Raw genomic sequence first — 17155 nt, 5'->3', positions numbered from 1 at the left:
GAAATTGATTAAAACTGAGTTGGAAATGTAAGATTAAAGGGTGATTTGAAAAAAAACAGTAGCAGTGGAGCTCAAACTACCCAGAATCAGTAGTTACACAAAGGGTCGAGGGGTTTTGGGAATATATTGTATGAAGCATATGACCCCAGAAAGGGGCAGGTTTGGTCATGCACAGCAATAGATGATGCTGGCCTGCCCACAAACCAACCTAAGAAACACAAACACATAGAGGGGATATGGGGTTTGGGATTCATAAGTCAGCAAATCATATAACAAGCGACTGACAGAGTACATACATAGGGAAACTTTAATCTAAAAGGGGAAGGGAGCATATTTCAGCATGCTAGTAATGTAAATAGACTACAGAAACATTGGCAGAAGTGAGCATGAATGAGAGACTGAAGCAACTTAAAGAAACATATTGTTGTTGAGACTTAAAGAGTAAACTAGGACATACTAGTAGAGAAGCAAAGTGCAGAAAGGTGAAGCAATCAAGAGTCCACAGTCTAACCTTGGCTTTCAGCCGGCTAGACAAAGCAACAGCACAAGTAGCAATAAAGAAAGAGAGATTTTTAAATGTAAGTGTGTGTTTTGAACTCAAGTTGCTCCGGTCTTTTGAAAGAAGAGGGGGTGGGTATTTATAGCTTTTGAAAACGAGTGATAAGTAAGGTAATAAGTAAAGTCTTAAGACAAACATGGAAACAATCACAAGTCAGAATCAATTAACACAAGTGATTCCCTTTAATTAAGGAATCACTGTTTAACGGGTAGTAGCAGGTTTAATTAAGGAAAGAATTCAATTTGGGGACAGATTGATTATTTCCATATAAGGGGCAGTAAAAGCATGAAGTAAACAATCAAGTCTAAGTACAAAATAGGCTTATTTTGGGAAAGGATTCAGCAAGGTAAAATATCACAGTAAAGGGAAAGGAATCAATTAATTTTAAATAGGCGAGTGAAATTAGGGTTTATAAAGAAAACGCTTTTTCAATCAGTCACCAAATCAAGATCAATCAAGGAAGAAACTTCAATATATAAATAGAGTGAACAGAAGCATAAGACATGCGAGGCCAAACACATTGGCAAAAGAGATAACACAAACATACAGTAGTGGCAGAAATAAGCTAGGATTCAGTAGTAAGGAAAATATTCGATGCACAGTAGTCAAGTAGGTCAAGTAGTCACATAGAATAAACAGTGAAGCAGAACATAGTATTAGGTAAGAGAAATCAGAAACAGGTAGAGGTCTCACAGTAGTAATAAGTGAGAAAAACGTCTAAGAAATTTAGGGCTTCAGCAGTAGTCGAGTTTAAAAGATGGTAAGAACTCAAAATCAAACAAGTCAAACAAGGAAAAGAGAGTCAGAAACAAAGAACAAGTACACATTTAAACAAACAGCTTCAGAACTCGGATAAGACTAAAGGAACTAGGGTTTTTAACATGCTGAAATAGATAGAAGAACAATATGAGCAAGTCGTTTTAAACATAGCAAAATCACAAACAATATTGAGATCAGAGAAGAGATCTTTTGATAAACTTAAAGGAAACCCTAATCGTCGAAAAAAATGAAGAGTCGTTTTGAAAGAAAAGTTGAAGAACCTTCGAGAAAACACTTATGAAATTCATTGTAAGTACAGATCTAAGAGAGATCTGAAAGAAAATTGAAAGGTCGAGCTAGGGTTTCAAAAAACCCAAAAGAAGTGAGAAAGACTTTGAAAGTTAACGACCTTACCAGAAAAAGTCAAGGATCGGCCTTGAAAGGCCATGAATGGCTAGAGAAAAGTCATGGATGGCCGGAGAAAGGCCATGAACAAAAGTCGAGCTAGGACTGGACCAGACCCTTCGAGGTCTGGCCATGAAACCATAGAAACAAACAACCAGGAGCCATAGGAGGCTGATACATGTCTCAAATGACCACGAGGGGGCCATGGATTAGGAAGGTATTAGGATGGATTAGGGTGTGATTAGATGGCGGCGGCTAGGGTTCAAGTGAGGTTTCAGAGAGAATTGAGAGAAGGGGGATTCAAGGGCGGCGTTTGGTGATGAATGAGGTAGGGTAAGGGGTCGATTAAGGTTAAAATGGAAAAGGCGAATAGTGGCCGTTTAATTGGGTTAGGGATCGGGTCTGCATGGGAATTGGGCCGGGAAATTGGGTTTAGTTTGGGATCAGTTTTAGGCTAAAATTGAAATGTAATTGGGCTATAATTTAAATAGCCAATTTTCCCCTTTTAAAATTATAAAAAATAGGAAATTAACTTCTGGGAATAAATTGAAACTAAAATGATTTATAGCTTATAACTAACAATTTAAAAATACAGGACTTAATTTTATGAATATAAAACACAATTAAACAACAACAACAACAAACCTAGTTTGGTCCCAACAAGTGGGGTCTGGGGAGGGTAGTCTGTACGCAGATCTTACCCCTACCTAATGCAGGTAGAGAGGCTGTTTCCAATAGACCCTCGGCTCAGGAAGGGCAAGAAGAAGAAGAAAAGGAAAGCAAGGGAGGAAGAAAGATGGAAGATAAATGAAAAAAAACAAGATACAGGATAAGTGGTACCAAATATTAGCAACAGGGAATACAATACCTGAGGCGAAAAAAACCACATAATATAATAAAAGTATAAGAATATGAAGGGACATGCATACTACTAAGACTATCGGTGAGCAACTATAAACTACCTACTAACCTTCTACCTTAATCCTCGACCTCCACACTCTCCTATCAAGGGTCATGTCCTCAGTGAGCTGAAGCAGCATCATGTCCTGCCTAATCACCTCTCCCCAATACTTCTTAGGCCTACCTCGACCTCTTCTCAAACTCTCAATGGCCAACCTCTCACACCTCCTAACTGGAGCATCAATGCTTCTTCTCTTAACATGGCCGAACCATCTCAGCCTCGACTCCCGCATCTTGTCCTCCACGGAGGCTACTCCCTCTTTGTCTCGGATATCTTCATTCCTAATCCTATCTCTCCTGGTACACCCACACATCCATCTCAACATCCTCATCTCTGCTACTCTCATCTTATGCACGTGGGAGTTCTTGACTGGCCAACACTCAGCCCCATACAGCATAGCCGGTCGAACCACCACTCTATAAAAATTACCCTTAAGTCTTAGCGGCACATTCCTATCACACAAAATAACGGAAGCGAGCCTCCACTTCATCCATCCTGCTCCAATGCGATGCGCGACATCTTCTTCAATCTCCCCGTTACCCTGGATAATAGACCCGAGGTACTTAAAACTCGCTCTCTTGGGGATAACTTGAGCATCAAGCTTAACCTCTACGTGTGCATCATGGGTCCCGTCACTGAACTTGCACTCCAAGTATTCTGTCTTGGTTCTACTCAGTTTGAAACCTTTAGACTCCAAAGTCTGTCTCCAAACCTCTAACCTCGCGTTAACTCCACGACGCGTCTCGTCAATCAACACTATATCATCGGCAAATAGCATGCACCAAGGCACCTCCCCTTGGATGTGACGCGACAATACATCCATCGTCAAGGCAAATAAAAATGGGCTAGGAGCCGATCCCTGGTGCAACCCCATCACCACAGGGAAATGCTCCGAGTCACCACCCCCAGTCCTCACCCGAGTCTTAGCATTATCATACATATCCTTAATGAAACTAATATACGCTACCGGAACACTGCTAACCTCCAAACACCTCTACGGGACCTCCCTCGGAACTTTATCGTAGGCTTTCTCAAGGTCAATAAACACCATATGCAAATCCTTCTTCCTTTCCCTGTACTGCTCCACTAATCTCCTTACCAGATGAATTGCTTCCGTAGTCGAATGCCCCGGCATGAATCCAAACTAATTTTCGGAAATAGACACGCACCTCCTCACCCTAGCCTCCACCACCCTCTCAAACCTTCATAGTGTGACTCAACAGCTTTATACCCCTATAATTGTTGCAATTTGGATATCACCCTTGTTCTTGTAAATCGGAACCATCGTACTCCACCTCCATTCTTCGGGCATCTTCTTTGTCTTAAAAATAACATTAAACAGCCCGGTGAGCCACTCCAACCCTGCCCGCCCCGCGCTCTTCCAAAATTCCACCGGGATTTCATCTGGCCCTGTTGCTCTGCCCCTGCACATATTACGCATCGCCCCTTCCACCTTCTCCATCGTAATTCGCCTAGAGTACCCAAAATCCCGCCGACTCTCGGAGTGCTCCAACTCACCCAGCACAAGGTGTCTATCCCCCTCCTCATTCAACAGTTTATGGAAGTATGTCTGCCATCTTCTCCTAATAAGTGCCTCGTCCAACAAGACTTTTCCATCCTCGTCCTTGATGCACTTGACTTGGTCTAAGTCGCGGGCTTTCCTCTCCCTCACCTTGGCCAACCGGTACAACCTCTTGTCCCCGCCTTTGCCCTCAAGCTCCTCGTACAAACGAGCAAATGCCGCGTTCTTAGCCGTCGTAACTGCTAACTTCGCCTCTTTCCTTGCCTTTCTATAACATTCCCGATAAGTCCATTTTTCCTCCTCGTTTGTACTCTCCACTAGATTCAAATAAGCAGCTTTCTTAGCTTCCACTTTACCTTGAACCTCTCCATTCCACCACCAGTCCCCTTTATGACACCCAGGGAAGCCCTTCGTGACCCCTAGGACCTCTCTAGCAGCTACCCTAATGCAATTCGCAGTCGTGAACCACATACTAGACGCGTCCCCCCTACTCATCCAGGCCCTCATAGCCAACAACTTCTCCCCTAACTCCTGATCTTTGTCCTTGGTCAAGCTACCCCACTTGATCTTAGGTTGCCTGCACTCGGCCCTCTTCCTCCTACTCCTCTTGATCTCCAGGTCCATAACTAAGAGCCTATGTAGAGTCGTGAGGTGCTCACTTGGGATGACCTTGCAGTTAGTGCACAAACCTTTATCACACTTCCTGCAAAGAAGATAATCAATTTGAGTCTTGCCCATTGAATTCCGGAAAGTGACCAGGTGCTCTTCCCTCTTCGGAAAACTCGAGTTAGCTATAACCAAATCAAAAGCTCTAGCAAAATCCAATAGTGAATTACCTCCCTCATTCCTAACCCCAACACCGTACCCGCCATGCACATCATCATAACCCCTAGCACTAGCCCCAATATGACCATTGAAATCTCCGCCAATGAACAACTTCTCTGTGTGCGGGATACTACGCACCATCTCGTCCAAATCCTCCCAGAATTGCTTCTTAACCTCCTGGTCCAAACCTACCTGAGGAGCGTAAGCACTAATCACATTTATAGTAAACCCACCAACTACCAGCTTAATACTTATCAACCTGTCATTTACCCTATTAACCTCAACCACGAGCTCCCTGAGGTCACTGTCTACTAAAATACCTACCCCATTCTTACCCCCAGCGCTCCCTGAGTACCATAGTTTATATCCGTCTACATCTCGTGCCCTAGTACCATTCCATCTAGTCTCCTGAACACACGCTATGTTAATCTTCCTCTTCTGAAGAATCTTACCTAACTCTATAGACTTCCCCGTCAACGTCCCAATGTTCCAAGACCCAATTCTCAACCTAAAGGCTTTCTTACCCCCCTTCCCACCCCTGGACCCCACCCCCAGCCTCACCCGAGAACATGACCTTACTCTCAGATCGTCCACTACCGCCACTATAAACAAAAGGTATTAGGTAAACACTACCACTAAGAACCAATAATGGGGACGGCGGACTACAGGCTACGAACCCAAGAGCTAAAAACAGCTCAAAGGGGCGACTACGAGAACAGTAACGCGAGCAGGCACAGGAACAATGAATCTACCACGTCTACGAAACTGCCCCTATGCAAACACAGGATTAAAATGAATAGATGAAACCTTAAGCTTAAAACACTAGTAGAAAAGATAGAAAAAGCAATCAATCCATCAAAACTGCCGGCAAGGCAACAGTAAATAGATGTGCGCAAATACAATTCAAGAAAGATAGAACCTGGATCACAGTCGGGACGCGCTTCCAAATCCGCTGAATACTGTTGATATGATCAATGCCCACGAGTAGAACCTGGATCTTTCGACTTGGTATACTCCAGATGGTGCGGGACCTGGCGTATGGCTACTGCTCTACTGCTTGTGCGTGTAAAGTCAAAAATCTCTTATTGCTTCCGTGCGAAGTCAGATGGGGTCCCCGCCAGAGTACTCGCCGGAAAAATCAACACAATCAAATACTTGCGTAATTAAGGGCCTGGGAAGAAAAATGGTTAATGATCTGAAAATCGTTGGCCGGTGCAAATTTGAATATAAAACACAATTAAATCTTAAAAAGGTTAATATTGCAATTATGTGCAATTAGCTTTTAAAAATACTAAACAAAATTATAAAAACCTGTAAAAATTACCTTAGCTATATCTTGGCATAAAGATGAAAATCCAATAGATTAATTACCAAAAAAATAATTTTGGAAATGATTATTGGGTTTTATGGATAAAAAAGGAAAATAAATTGATTTAAAAAACCTTAAAAATTATGGAAAAAATAATAAAACACTTGAATATGCTTACATATGCATATATGTGCCATTTTGAAGTTATTTTACATATTGAAAATATATAGGGAAAAATTGGTGTCAACATTTCACGCATCTTTCTATTTCATTGGCACTAGCGTCCACAATTATTATATCATTCTCCGCATGTCGGCCGTATTTCATATTTCAAACTCACCCCTATATTTTTCAAGTGTTACCATGGATTACCAACAATAAGAGAATATCAAATCAAGACTTTAGGTACACATATGAGCAAATAAGAGTCTTAGGCACATTGTGTTTTCTTCCACAATTTGGCATAATAACTAGCAATTGAAACATGATTCTTAAATCACAACACCTTTAATACATTTGTCATATTAGATTACATTCTCGGAGGGAATCATGATATGATGGGAACATCTAAAACATATTTTGAGTACATACGTCTTTCAACATAACACTTATTAGAGAATAATCAAATTTATTAGGAAAGACTCGGAATATGAGAAATAAGAAATTGAGCCAATCATAATCACAACTTACGAGGACATCATAGAATTCGACTTTTACAAGAGGAGTTTAGACAACATACCTCGCTTGAGCTTTCCTTAAATTACTACAACGTTCCGAAAATCCTAGCGACTTCAATCTATTAGAGACATGACAAATTTGAACCACAATTAGGAAGATACTCGGGGTTTTAGCTCATTTGAGCATTCTATCAAGCACTAGGTGTGCAACATGATTTCAAGGTTCTTCTATGGTGGATTCCTTCATCCTACAACCTAATGCTTACCCATTTGAGCTCAACAACCTTCCCACCAACCTTGATGGTACATGCATGCATAAATAACTTCCTCACACCCAAGAATCACACTCCTCATTACCCAACCCCTGCCCAAACTCGAAATTGGAGACTAGGGCTAGAATCTTACCTCTCTAGTAAATGATTTTGCAAGCTTTCCTTGTGAATTCTCTAAGGCTTGTGCAAGGAATTGAAGTGGAAGGTGTTGGAGCTCCTCTGCCTCTCTCTAGTTCCTCCCCTCTCTCTTAAAATATCAGAATTCCCCTTCAAAAACGTCCCTCAAGTCTATTTATTAAAACATGGTCGGTTTATAAAGATAGAAAAATGGACCCTCTGAACTCAATTATGTGATCACAGAATGGACCGCAGAACAGGTATGTGATCCGCATAAGGGACCCCGAAATCACCCTCCAAAACTAGGTTGCTCGGGTCAGGTTTGCGGTCTGCAGACCAGTTATGCGGTCACATAACGCACCGCAAAAGTCCCCCTCCCCCCCCCCCAATTCTTCAGCTGAATCTGCGACGAATTGTGCGGTTCATAAAATGATTATGCATTCGCATAGTGGACCGCATAATGGTCCTCAAAATTGGCTCAAGTCCTGTTGCACTCTGTAGCTGATCTGCAGCCCGCGAAGTGATTCTGCAGCTGCATGGTGGACCACAGAAATACCATGTTCTACAAAATTATTCCTTCAACTCCCCAACGTACTGTATAAACCAAAAGTACGTACCGTGGCGAGCTTGGGAGCCGCGAAGAATTTCTACAATCATCAAACACATAAACCTACCTCGGCATCATGAAACCTTGGGTTCTAGGTGAAATTTTACAGGCCTTTACAGGAAGTATTATTTATGTTGCACGGAATGATCCTTTAGTCTATAAAATTTAGGACCCCTCACCCCCTCCCCCCATGTCTGATTACTCCTTGTATACTTGCTTGTTGAGAAACTTGGATCTTGACTAAGCTATCATGTAACCTCCGAAGAGTTGTACCAATTAGCTTATTAATGGATGAAATATATTTATTTCAAACTGTTTCATTTAAATTACTTATGTATGATTCTAAATAGTTAATCCATAATTTATACTCCTTACTCTCATAATTCGCGTTTAGGGCCTCGCGTTCATGAAGAGTAGGCGACCTAGTGCTTCGCGTTCGCGTGGGTCTTCTCGCGATCGCGTAGAGCCTTTTTCTGGGCTTCACTAGTTTAGCCATAGCGACCACTAGGGCTTGGTCGCGATCGCGATGAAGGAGGCGGCTGGACAATGAGTTTTAAAATGGGACTTGGGCATTTTTGGGGTCATTTATTGCACTATTGGGCGATTTGAGAGCTCTTAAGGAGGGGATTTCGACCTAGCCTTTTGAGGTAAGTAATTTCTACCTAATGTGAGTTTAATACATAGTTTATGAGTAGATTATAATATGTAAATTAGTGAAAATCATAGGTTTAGATGAAAATCTAGGTTTTTGATAAAAATGGGATTTTACCACGAAATGGTTATGGAACTTAGTGAAAATCATATATTTATGTTCCTAAGGTTATGGGTAACAACTTTCTTAGAAAATTTCCGGAATTCGGGCATGTGGGCCCGGGGATGAATTTTAGGAATCTTGCATTTAGAGTTGGGAAATTTCTTTAATAGTTGGGATATGAACTTTTAAACCTATATTGATTAGTTTTCACACTATTTGCATAGTTTTAGATTGTTCGGCACCGAATTGAGGGTTTGGACATAATCTTGGACCGGAAAGTAGGCCTTGAGACGAGGTAAGTCTCTTTTCTAACCTTGTAAGAGGGAATTAACCCCATAGGTGAACTAAATTAATATGTGTTGTTAATTTTGGGGGCTACATACGTACGACGTGACGAGAGTCCGTACGTAGCTACTATTCCTATTTATGTCCGGGTAGTTTTAGGTTTACACCATGCTTTGTGGACACCGTTGTTTGATTATAATTGTTAATTTTAACAAATGGAACTAAGTTGAGGATTTTCAAGGATTTAAGAGCTTCAAGTTGAATTGTCTTTATTTTTAAAAGAATCAAGAAAGGGTTATGATTTATTGATAAATTTATATTTGACCGCGTCGTACGTATGATTCACGAGCGGGGTAATAGATGCATCTTTGGTTCATGCCGTTTGACCCTCGGCAATGCACAATTTACATTTATGTTGGAGCGGGCCGAACGTCCTTGGTGGAATTTGCGTGTGATAATTGAATTGGAAGCCCTTTTTATAACTTGTATAAATTCATTGTTTGAAAGATCATTGTTTTAAATGAAGGAAGTGTTTTGGGTTCTTAAATATGATGAAAGAATTGTTCAGTGATTTTGTGTTCTGAGTTTAGTTGTTATCTCTATATACCTTGCTTAATTAGAATTTCATAATATTATATTGTTGGCCCTTAGTAAGTGTCAGAGTCGACCCCTCGTCACTGCTTCTTCGAGGTTAGACTAGATACTTACTGGGTACATATTTTTATTTACTCACGCTACACTTCTGTACTTAATTGTACAGGATTTGAGGCAGGTGCATCTGGTCACCAGTCCGGCACGCAGATTTGATCCCCATTTTGAGACTTCACGGTGAGCTACCTTCTGAGTTGTTCTACAGCAGCTGGAGTCTTATTTATGTTATCCTTTTCTGTCTGTTTCCTTTCGGACAGTAGGTTAGTATTCTTTTGTATATTCTACTAAAATGCCCACATACTTATGACACCAGGTCTTGGCAGACACACTAGTAGACTTATGATTTTGGATTTGTTTACATGATTTTGAATTGTACCCACTTGCTTCCGTCGAAATTATGTTACGTTTGCAAACCTCTAAATCTTTTTAACAAGTGAGGACATGTTATCCACTTAGTAATTTATTTAAATAGGAAACCACTAGTTCGATCAGTGTTGACTTGCCTAACAACGGTGTTAGGCGCCATTACGACCTGTAATTGAAACCGGGTCCTAACAACATGGTATCAGAGCACTAGGTTCACGTAGGTCTCTCAAGTTATGGCAGACCTGGTAGAGTCTTGCGAATCGGTATGAAGACGTATGTACTTATCTTTGAGAGGCTATAGGGTGTTAGAAAACTACTCTTTATTCATCTCATATCGTGCAGTTGATGGTATACTAAGTTCCTTTCTCTTATTATCTCATAGATGGTGAGAATACGCGCCGCAGACGTTCCGGACCTGGGAGGAGCTGCTCCTCCCGTTGCTAGAGGCTGAGGCAGAGGCCAAGGGAGGGCACCGGCTCGAGGTAGGGGACGAGGACGTCCCATAGTTGCCCCAGTTGCACCACTAGGGGATCCATTAAAGGATCCCATCATTGAGGAGCAGGGCGAGGTACCCGCATCAGAGCTAGCCCCGGTAGATTTCATGTCAGCATCGGGCTTTCAGGAGGTCATGGGCCGTATGCTGCGGTTCATGGATTCTATGACCCAGGCTGGTTTATTTCCAGCAGACCCCGCCACATCTCAAGCGGGAGGGGGAGCATAGACCCGTACTGCTTAGACTCCGGGGCATGCAGCTGCAGTAAGGCTGGCATGTGGGTCGGTTAGGCCCGGGCCCGGCCCAAGCCCGCGAGCCCATATGGGTAGTGGGCCTAAACGGGCCTAACCGTTTAAGACGGGGACCATGGGGGTGGGCCTGCTAAGTGGGCCGGTTAAGCCAAAAAGCCCGTTAGGACCGGACCGTTTGGGCCCGGGACCGAGTGCTAAGTGGGCTGGTTCAACCGGTCCTAACCGGTCCCAAACGGGCTCAAACGGGCCCAACGGCTATATTATTAAAAAAAATTCCAAAAAAATTCTGACCGTTTGGGGATTTAATATATGGCCGTTGGCCTGCAAAAATAGTCGTTTGGGATTTGTAAAATAGCCATTAACCCCCCTCCCCCCCAACTTTTTTTTAACCCCAAACTTTTTATAATTACACTTTTTCCCTATTTTCAACTATAAATACCCCCTCATTCTTTCATTTTTCTCACAAAATCATCAATCTCTCTCAATATCTCTCTAATTTTCTTCTATAATTGGTTAATTTTTTCTTGCGATTTGTGTGAAAAATTGTGAAGTTGGTGAATTGAAGTATTCAAGTCTTCAAGTCTTCAACGATAATTAATTTTCAACAAGTTGTTCGTCAATTCAGTAAACTCGTTCCAACTCTTTAGTTTTAATATTATAGTTTTGTTTGTTTTATTTACTTTGTATAATTATAATTAAGATGGCCTATTCCTTTGAAAATGTTTAGTAAAAATAAGGGAAAATACAAGAGTGGTGAATCTAGTGGCCAATCTATTCCTCCTCTAATTCCCCGGGCTTCCGTACCCAAACCCCATACCCGCCCTCCACCTGCTCCTATTCTTGATAGTGATAATACTTTATTACAATTTACTGAGAGTCAATATGTGCATAATGTTGGAGGTGGTGAACACTTAGATCATGAATATATGAATTCTCTTTATGGTAATCCAAATATTGATGAAGAAGATGAGCAGGAAATAGATTTGAATGAAACGCAACCGGATGACGATACACCCAATAGTTCTGTTGCTGAAGTAAACCCAACTAATCCAAATGATGCCCCGGTTGACCCCTGTTACTACCCCTACTTTTTCTAGACAACCTTCTAAATGGGCCAAAACATCTCTTGTTTGGCCATTTTTTATTTAAATAAGAGAAAAAAATAAAGCTAAATATAAAACTTGTGGCAAAGAGTTAGCTTTTAACTATGTTACTCGGGGGGCTGGGGGGAGGGGGGGACGGGAAGTTTGAGGAGACGCATAATGATACACCCTCAAGATAAAGTTAAATATCATCAAATGAAAGTTGCGGCCGGGGGGACAAGTCTACCTAGTCAGCCTGACCCTAGTACCGGGTCAAATCAATTTCAATCGGGAATTAACACCGTTACCGATGGTATTTTATATTATGATCCAAGAAAAGATAGGGAAGAATTGGCAAAATGGTTACTGTTATGTGCTTACTCTACAGTTTTCCGTCCAACCCTCAATTTGTGCATTATATTAGAAAAGTTTTTAATCCTACTTATAAAGGATGGTCTCGCACAACCGTAAAGAGCGATAAGAGCGATATTTATAAATATAAACATGAATATGAATAATATTTGCGCTATTTATTTACTCATATTAATTGTCGTGTTGCTATTACTACTGATATTGGTAAAGGTTGTAATGACTGTGATTATCCTACTGTTACAAGTCATTGGATTGATGAGGACTGGATAATGCAAAAGCGCATTATTGCTTATAGAGTAATTAATTCACGTCACACAGGGCAGTTTATCTCTAGCACGATTACGGATATTTGTAGATATTTTTGCATTAGTGATAAAATAATGTCAATTTCAATGGATAATGCTACTAGTAACACTAATGTTGTAGCCTTGCTTACCACTACACTAAATCCTGCATTTAGTAACATTTTTATTGTTAGATGTATTTGTCATATTTACCATTTAATTGTGGGTGATGGTATGAGAATTTTAAATGTTGGAATTGAAAAGGTTAAAATGGCTCTTAACTGGCTTTTTTATCCAAACCGTAGAAGTAGACTTAGAGAATATTTTAAAAGATGCGATGAATTTGGCCTAAGAGAAAGAAAGGTTCCTAAAGCTTGTCCAACTAGATGGAATTACATGTATGAAAGTTTAGTTGTTGCATATAAATATAGAAACCCCATAAACTCAACGTTTAATGCTCATGTAAGTGATGATGATGAGCACCTTACAAATGCGGACTGGGCTAATGTTAAAATGCTTGTAGATTTTTTAGAAAGATTTCATGTTGCTACAAATGACTTTTCTGGGCAATATTATCCTACTATTTCTAACTGTTTAGTTTATCTTGTAGAACTTGCAAATTTGTTTGCTTATTTTTCAGAGGGTGGGGAAATCTATAAAGAAGCTATTGATTCTATGAGAAAGAAATTTAAAAAATATTTTTTTCCCTATTCCCCCTATTTATGGTGTTGTTGCCTTGGTAAATACTACTATGAAATTAGGAGGTCCTCATTATTGGTATCAATCTATTTGTAATGGTTTAGCACTTGAAGATGAGGAGTTGTCTACACTTTCGGACGCACAAGCCTCAATTAAAATAAATGCTCTAACTATTTGTAGTGCTTATCAAATTGCAATAGATAATGCTAGACCAAATGTTCCAACTCCTTCTTCTTCTAGTTCTCAATCATCTAAAAGAACTGTAGGAGTAAGAGCACTTACTGCTTGGACCGGGTTCAGGGGTTCTCAAGGTTGTAGCACTGTGATTGTTCACAACTAAATGAGCTTGAAGTTTATTTGCCACATGGACTTGAGGAAGTGAATCCCGACGGCTCATTTAATCTTTTAGAATGGTGGAAGGACAAAGAAAAGCACTTTCCGATCTTTTCAAGGATGACCCGAGACATTTTAACCATTCAAGCTTCAACAATGGCATCGGAGAGCGCTTTCAGTCAAGCAAGACCTCAACTCGGTGATTATAGAGCGTCTATGAGGGAGTGCTTGGAAAAATCAGTACTTTTCAGAGATTGGATCCGTTTGGAACGAAGAAATTTTGGACTTGCAGAATCACAACCAGAGGTAGACGAAGCTTACTAAGAAATGCTAGCTGAACTTGCGGGGGATGCAGCTTCGCCCGAAAGCGGTGATGAACAAGCTTCTTTTCCACCACCACCAACGAAAATTCTTCCGAACCTTGAAGGATTTATGAAATTTGTAAGAGATACCATGTAAAATTAATTTTTAACTTATATTTTGGCACATCTTGATTAGTTTCTTTTTCTTCTCAATGGTGGTATTAGCACCTTGTTGTGCTCATTCCATTGGGGGGTGGGGGTGACTAAGAAAGATTGGGCCATGTTTTGTCAATGTCATAATAATAAAAATTATAACGCATTCCTTTGAATATCTTTTTACAATATTTTGTGTTTTAAATTTGAATTAAAAAATTTTAAGTCACAACTAAGCTATATAATTTACAAGAAATTGCCTTAGATAAAAAATTAAAAAAATAGGTCAGGCCCACTTAGCCCCACATAGGCCCGGGACCGGCCCACTTAGCCTGGGACCGTTAGTTCGTGGTCCTGGTCCTGGTCCGGCTAACTCCAAAAGCCCACAAAGCCCAGGACTGTTTAAGCCCGGCCCACGAAGCCTGGGCCCGGCCCGTTTTTGAGCCTTAAACTGTAGTATATTCGACTCCAGGTACACTACCCGTGGGCGGAGCCCGGCCAGTTACAGTTGTTGTACCTAAGCATAGATCAGTTGCGGTCAACGAGCTGTAGAAGTTCTTGAACAGATGGACTAGGCTACACCCTCCTGTCTACGGAGGTGAGCGGCATGAGGATCCCCAGGACTTCATTGATAGGTGCAGGGACAGACTGCACAACATGAGAATATTAGAGTCGCATGGGGTGGATTTCACTACTTTCCAGTTGGAGGGCAGGGCCCGCAGCTGGTGGCAGTCTTATCTTCTCGGCAGGCCAGTAGGTTTTCCTTCCATGACTTGGGACCAGTTTATGCGGCTTTTCTTGGATAGGTATATTCCACCTCCCAGAGGGAAGAGTTGCGGTGTCAGTTTGATCAGCTCGAGCAGGGTTAGATGTCTGTGACCGATTATGGGGCGAGATTTTCTGAGTTGTCTCGCCATGCACTTATGATACTTCCTACGGACGTAGAGAGAGCGCAGAGATTTATTGCGGGGTTGCACCCCAGTATTCGGGCTAGTATGGCCCGGGAGGTTGAGATGGGTACTGATTATCAGCTAGTGGTGGAGATTGCTCGGAGGATTGAGGGCTACCGCCAGAGGGGTAGGGAGTAGATGAAGCAGGACAAGAGGACCCGATTCACTAGAGAGTTCAGAGGTGCCCCGGCTAGGGGAAGAGATCAGTTTGGGAGGGGTTAGCCTAGCAGGACCACATATCCAGCACCACCACCACCTCCTCGGGGTGCTCCAGCGCGGCCCTATTTCAGTGCCATGCCAAAGAGTTCATGACGCATTCTAGCCATTCAGGGTTTTTCTAGTGGGTATTCAGGCCACCAGGGTCAGACTATAGGGCAGCAGTCTATGGTACCGAGAGGTTGTTACGAGTGTAGAGATCCAGGTCACCTGAAGAGAACTTGTCCCAGACTTCGGGGTAAGGTAGTACAGTAGGGTCATCAGCCCATGATTGCAGCACCAGCCATCCGACCGCCTAGAGGTAGGGGACAGGCTGGTAGGGGCCGTCCTAGAGGTGGAGGCCAGGCAGAGGGAGGTCAGCCAGCTATTGTTCACTCAGGTGGAGGCCAGCCAGCCGGCACTCCAGCTAGATTCTATGCTTTTTCGGCCAGAGCAGATGCAGTGGCCTCTGATGCCGTGATGACAAGTATTATTTTTTTTTTGCGGTAGGGATGCTTCGGTGTTATTTGATCCAGGATCTACCTATTCATATGTATCATCTATGTTTGCTCATTTCCTGGATATTCCTCATGAGTCCTTGGGTACTCCTATTTATGTGGCCACTCCTATGGGCAATTCTGTGGTTGTGGATCGGATCTATCTGTCGTGTGTGGTCACATTCAGTGGTTACGAGACTAGAGCGGACCTTCTGTTACTTGATATGACCGACTTTGAGGTCATCCTGGGCATGGATTGGTTATCCTCATATCACGCCATCCTTTATTGTCGTGCCAAGACTGTTACTTTAGCGATGCCAGAGTTACCAAGATTGGAGTGGAAGGGTTCCTCTGTTAGTACATCTAGTCGGGTTATCTCTTTTCTAAATGCTCGATATATGGTCGAGAAGGGTTGTTTGGCTTATCTAGCCTATGTTCGGGATACCACCGTAGAGTCTCCGACGATTGACTTAGTGCCAGTAGTCCGGGAGTTCGTCGATGTGTTTCCTTCTGACTTCCATGCATGCCACCATATCGTGATATTGATTTATGTATTGATTTGGCTCTAGGTACCCAGCCTATATCTATCCCACTGTATAGTATGGCTCCGAAAGAGTTTAAGGAGTTGAAGGAGCAGCTTGAGGAGTTGTTAGCAAATGGGTTTGTCAGACCGAGTGTATCACCTTGGGGTGCACCAGTGCTATTTGTGAAGAAGAAAGATGGGACTATGCGGATGTGCATTGACTACCGCTAGTTGAACAAGGTTACCATCAAGAATAAGTACCCGTTGCGGCGTATTGATGATTTGTTTGACCAGTTGCAGGGTGCGTGGGTGTTTTCTAAGATCGACTTGAGATCGGGGTACCATCAGTTAAAGATTCAGGACTCAGATGTTCCGAAGACTACCTTCCATACTAGATATAGCCATTATGAGTTCCTAGTGATGTCCTTCGGCTTGACTAATGCCCCAGCAGCGTTTATGGATTTGATGAACCAGGTGTTCAGGCCTTATATTGATTCCTTTGTTATTGTCTTCATTGATGACATCTTGATTTTCTTACGTAGCCTGGGGGAGCACGAACAGCATTTGAGAGTGGTGCTTCAGACATTGCGAGAACAGAAGCTGTATGCTAAGTTCTCCAAGTATGAGTTTTGGCTAGAGTCAGTGGCATTCTTGGGGCATGTTATATCAGGAAAGGGTATTGAGGTGGATCCTAAGAAGATTGAGGCAGTTCAGAGTTGGCCTCGTCCCACTTCAGTGATTAAGATCAAGAGTTTCCTGGGGTTAGCAGGTTATTAACGCTGATTTGTGCAGGGTTTTTCATCCGTTGTAGCACCTTTGACTAGATTGACCCAAAAGGGTGCTCCGTTCGGTCCGATTATTGCGAGGCGAGCTTTCAGAAGCTCAAGACAGCTTTGACTACAACACCAGTTCTAGTGGTTCCTTCCGGTTCAGGGATGTATACGGTGTATTG

At 42.1% G+C, this 17155-nt stretch overlaps 1 protein-coding gene across 1 annotated transcript in view; it reads right to left on the bottom strand.

Moving 5' to 3' along the window:
* Positions 1 to 10672, bottom strand: part of LOC109234727 — a 20512-nt gene extending 9840 nt beyond the window's left edge. Inside the window, exons 1-6 of the mRNA XM_019400790.1 lie at positions 10485 to 10672; positions 7861 to 7938; positions 7080 to 7136; positions 5951 to 5990; positions 5724 to 5802; positions 4018 to 5633 (exon numbers count right to left, since the gene is read on the bottom strand). Of these exons, the coding sequence (XP_019256335.1) occupies positions 4018 to 5633; positions 5724 to 5802; positions 5951 to 5990; positions 7080 to 7136; positions 7861 to 7938; positions 10485 to 10672 (2058 nt within the window). The remainder of the gene's footprint in view (positions 1 to 4017; positions 5634 to 5723; positions 5803 to 5950; positions 5991 to 7079; positions 7137 to 7860; positions 7939 to 10484) is intronic.

This window comes from Nicotiana attenuata, chromosome 11, assembly GCF_001879085.1.
Source record: "Nicotiana attenuata strain UT chromosome 11, NIATTr2, whole genome shotgun sequence".
Lineage (NCBI taxonomy): Eukaryota > Viridiplantae > Streptophyta > Magnoliopsida > Solanales > Solanaceae > Nicotiana > Nicotiana attenuata.
This window is presented reverse-complemented; position numbering and strand designations above follow the sequence as displayed.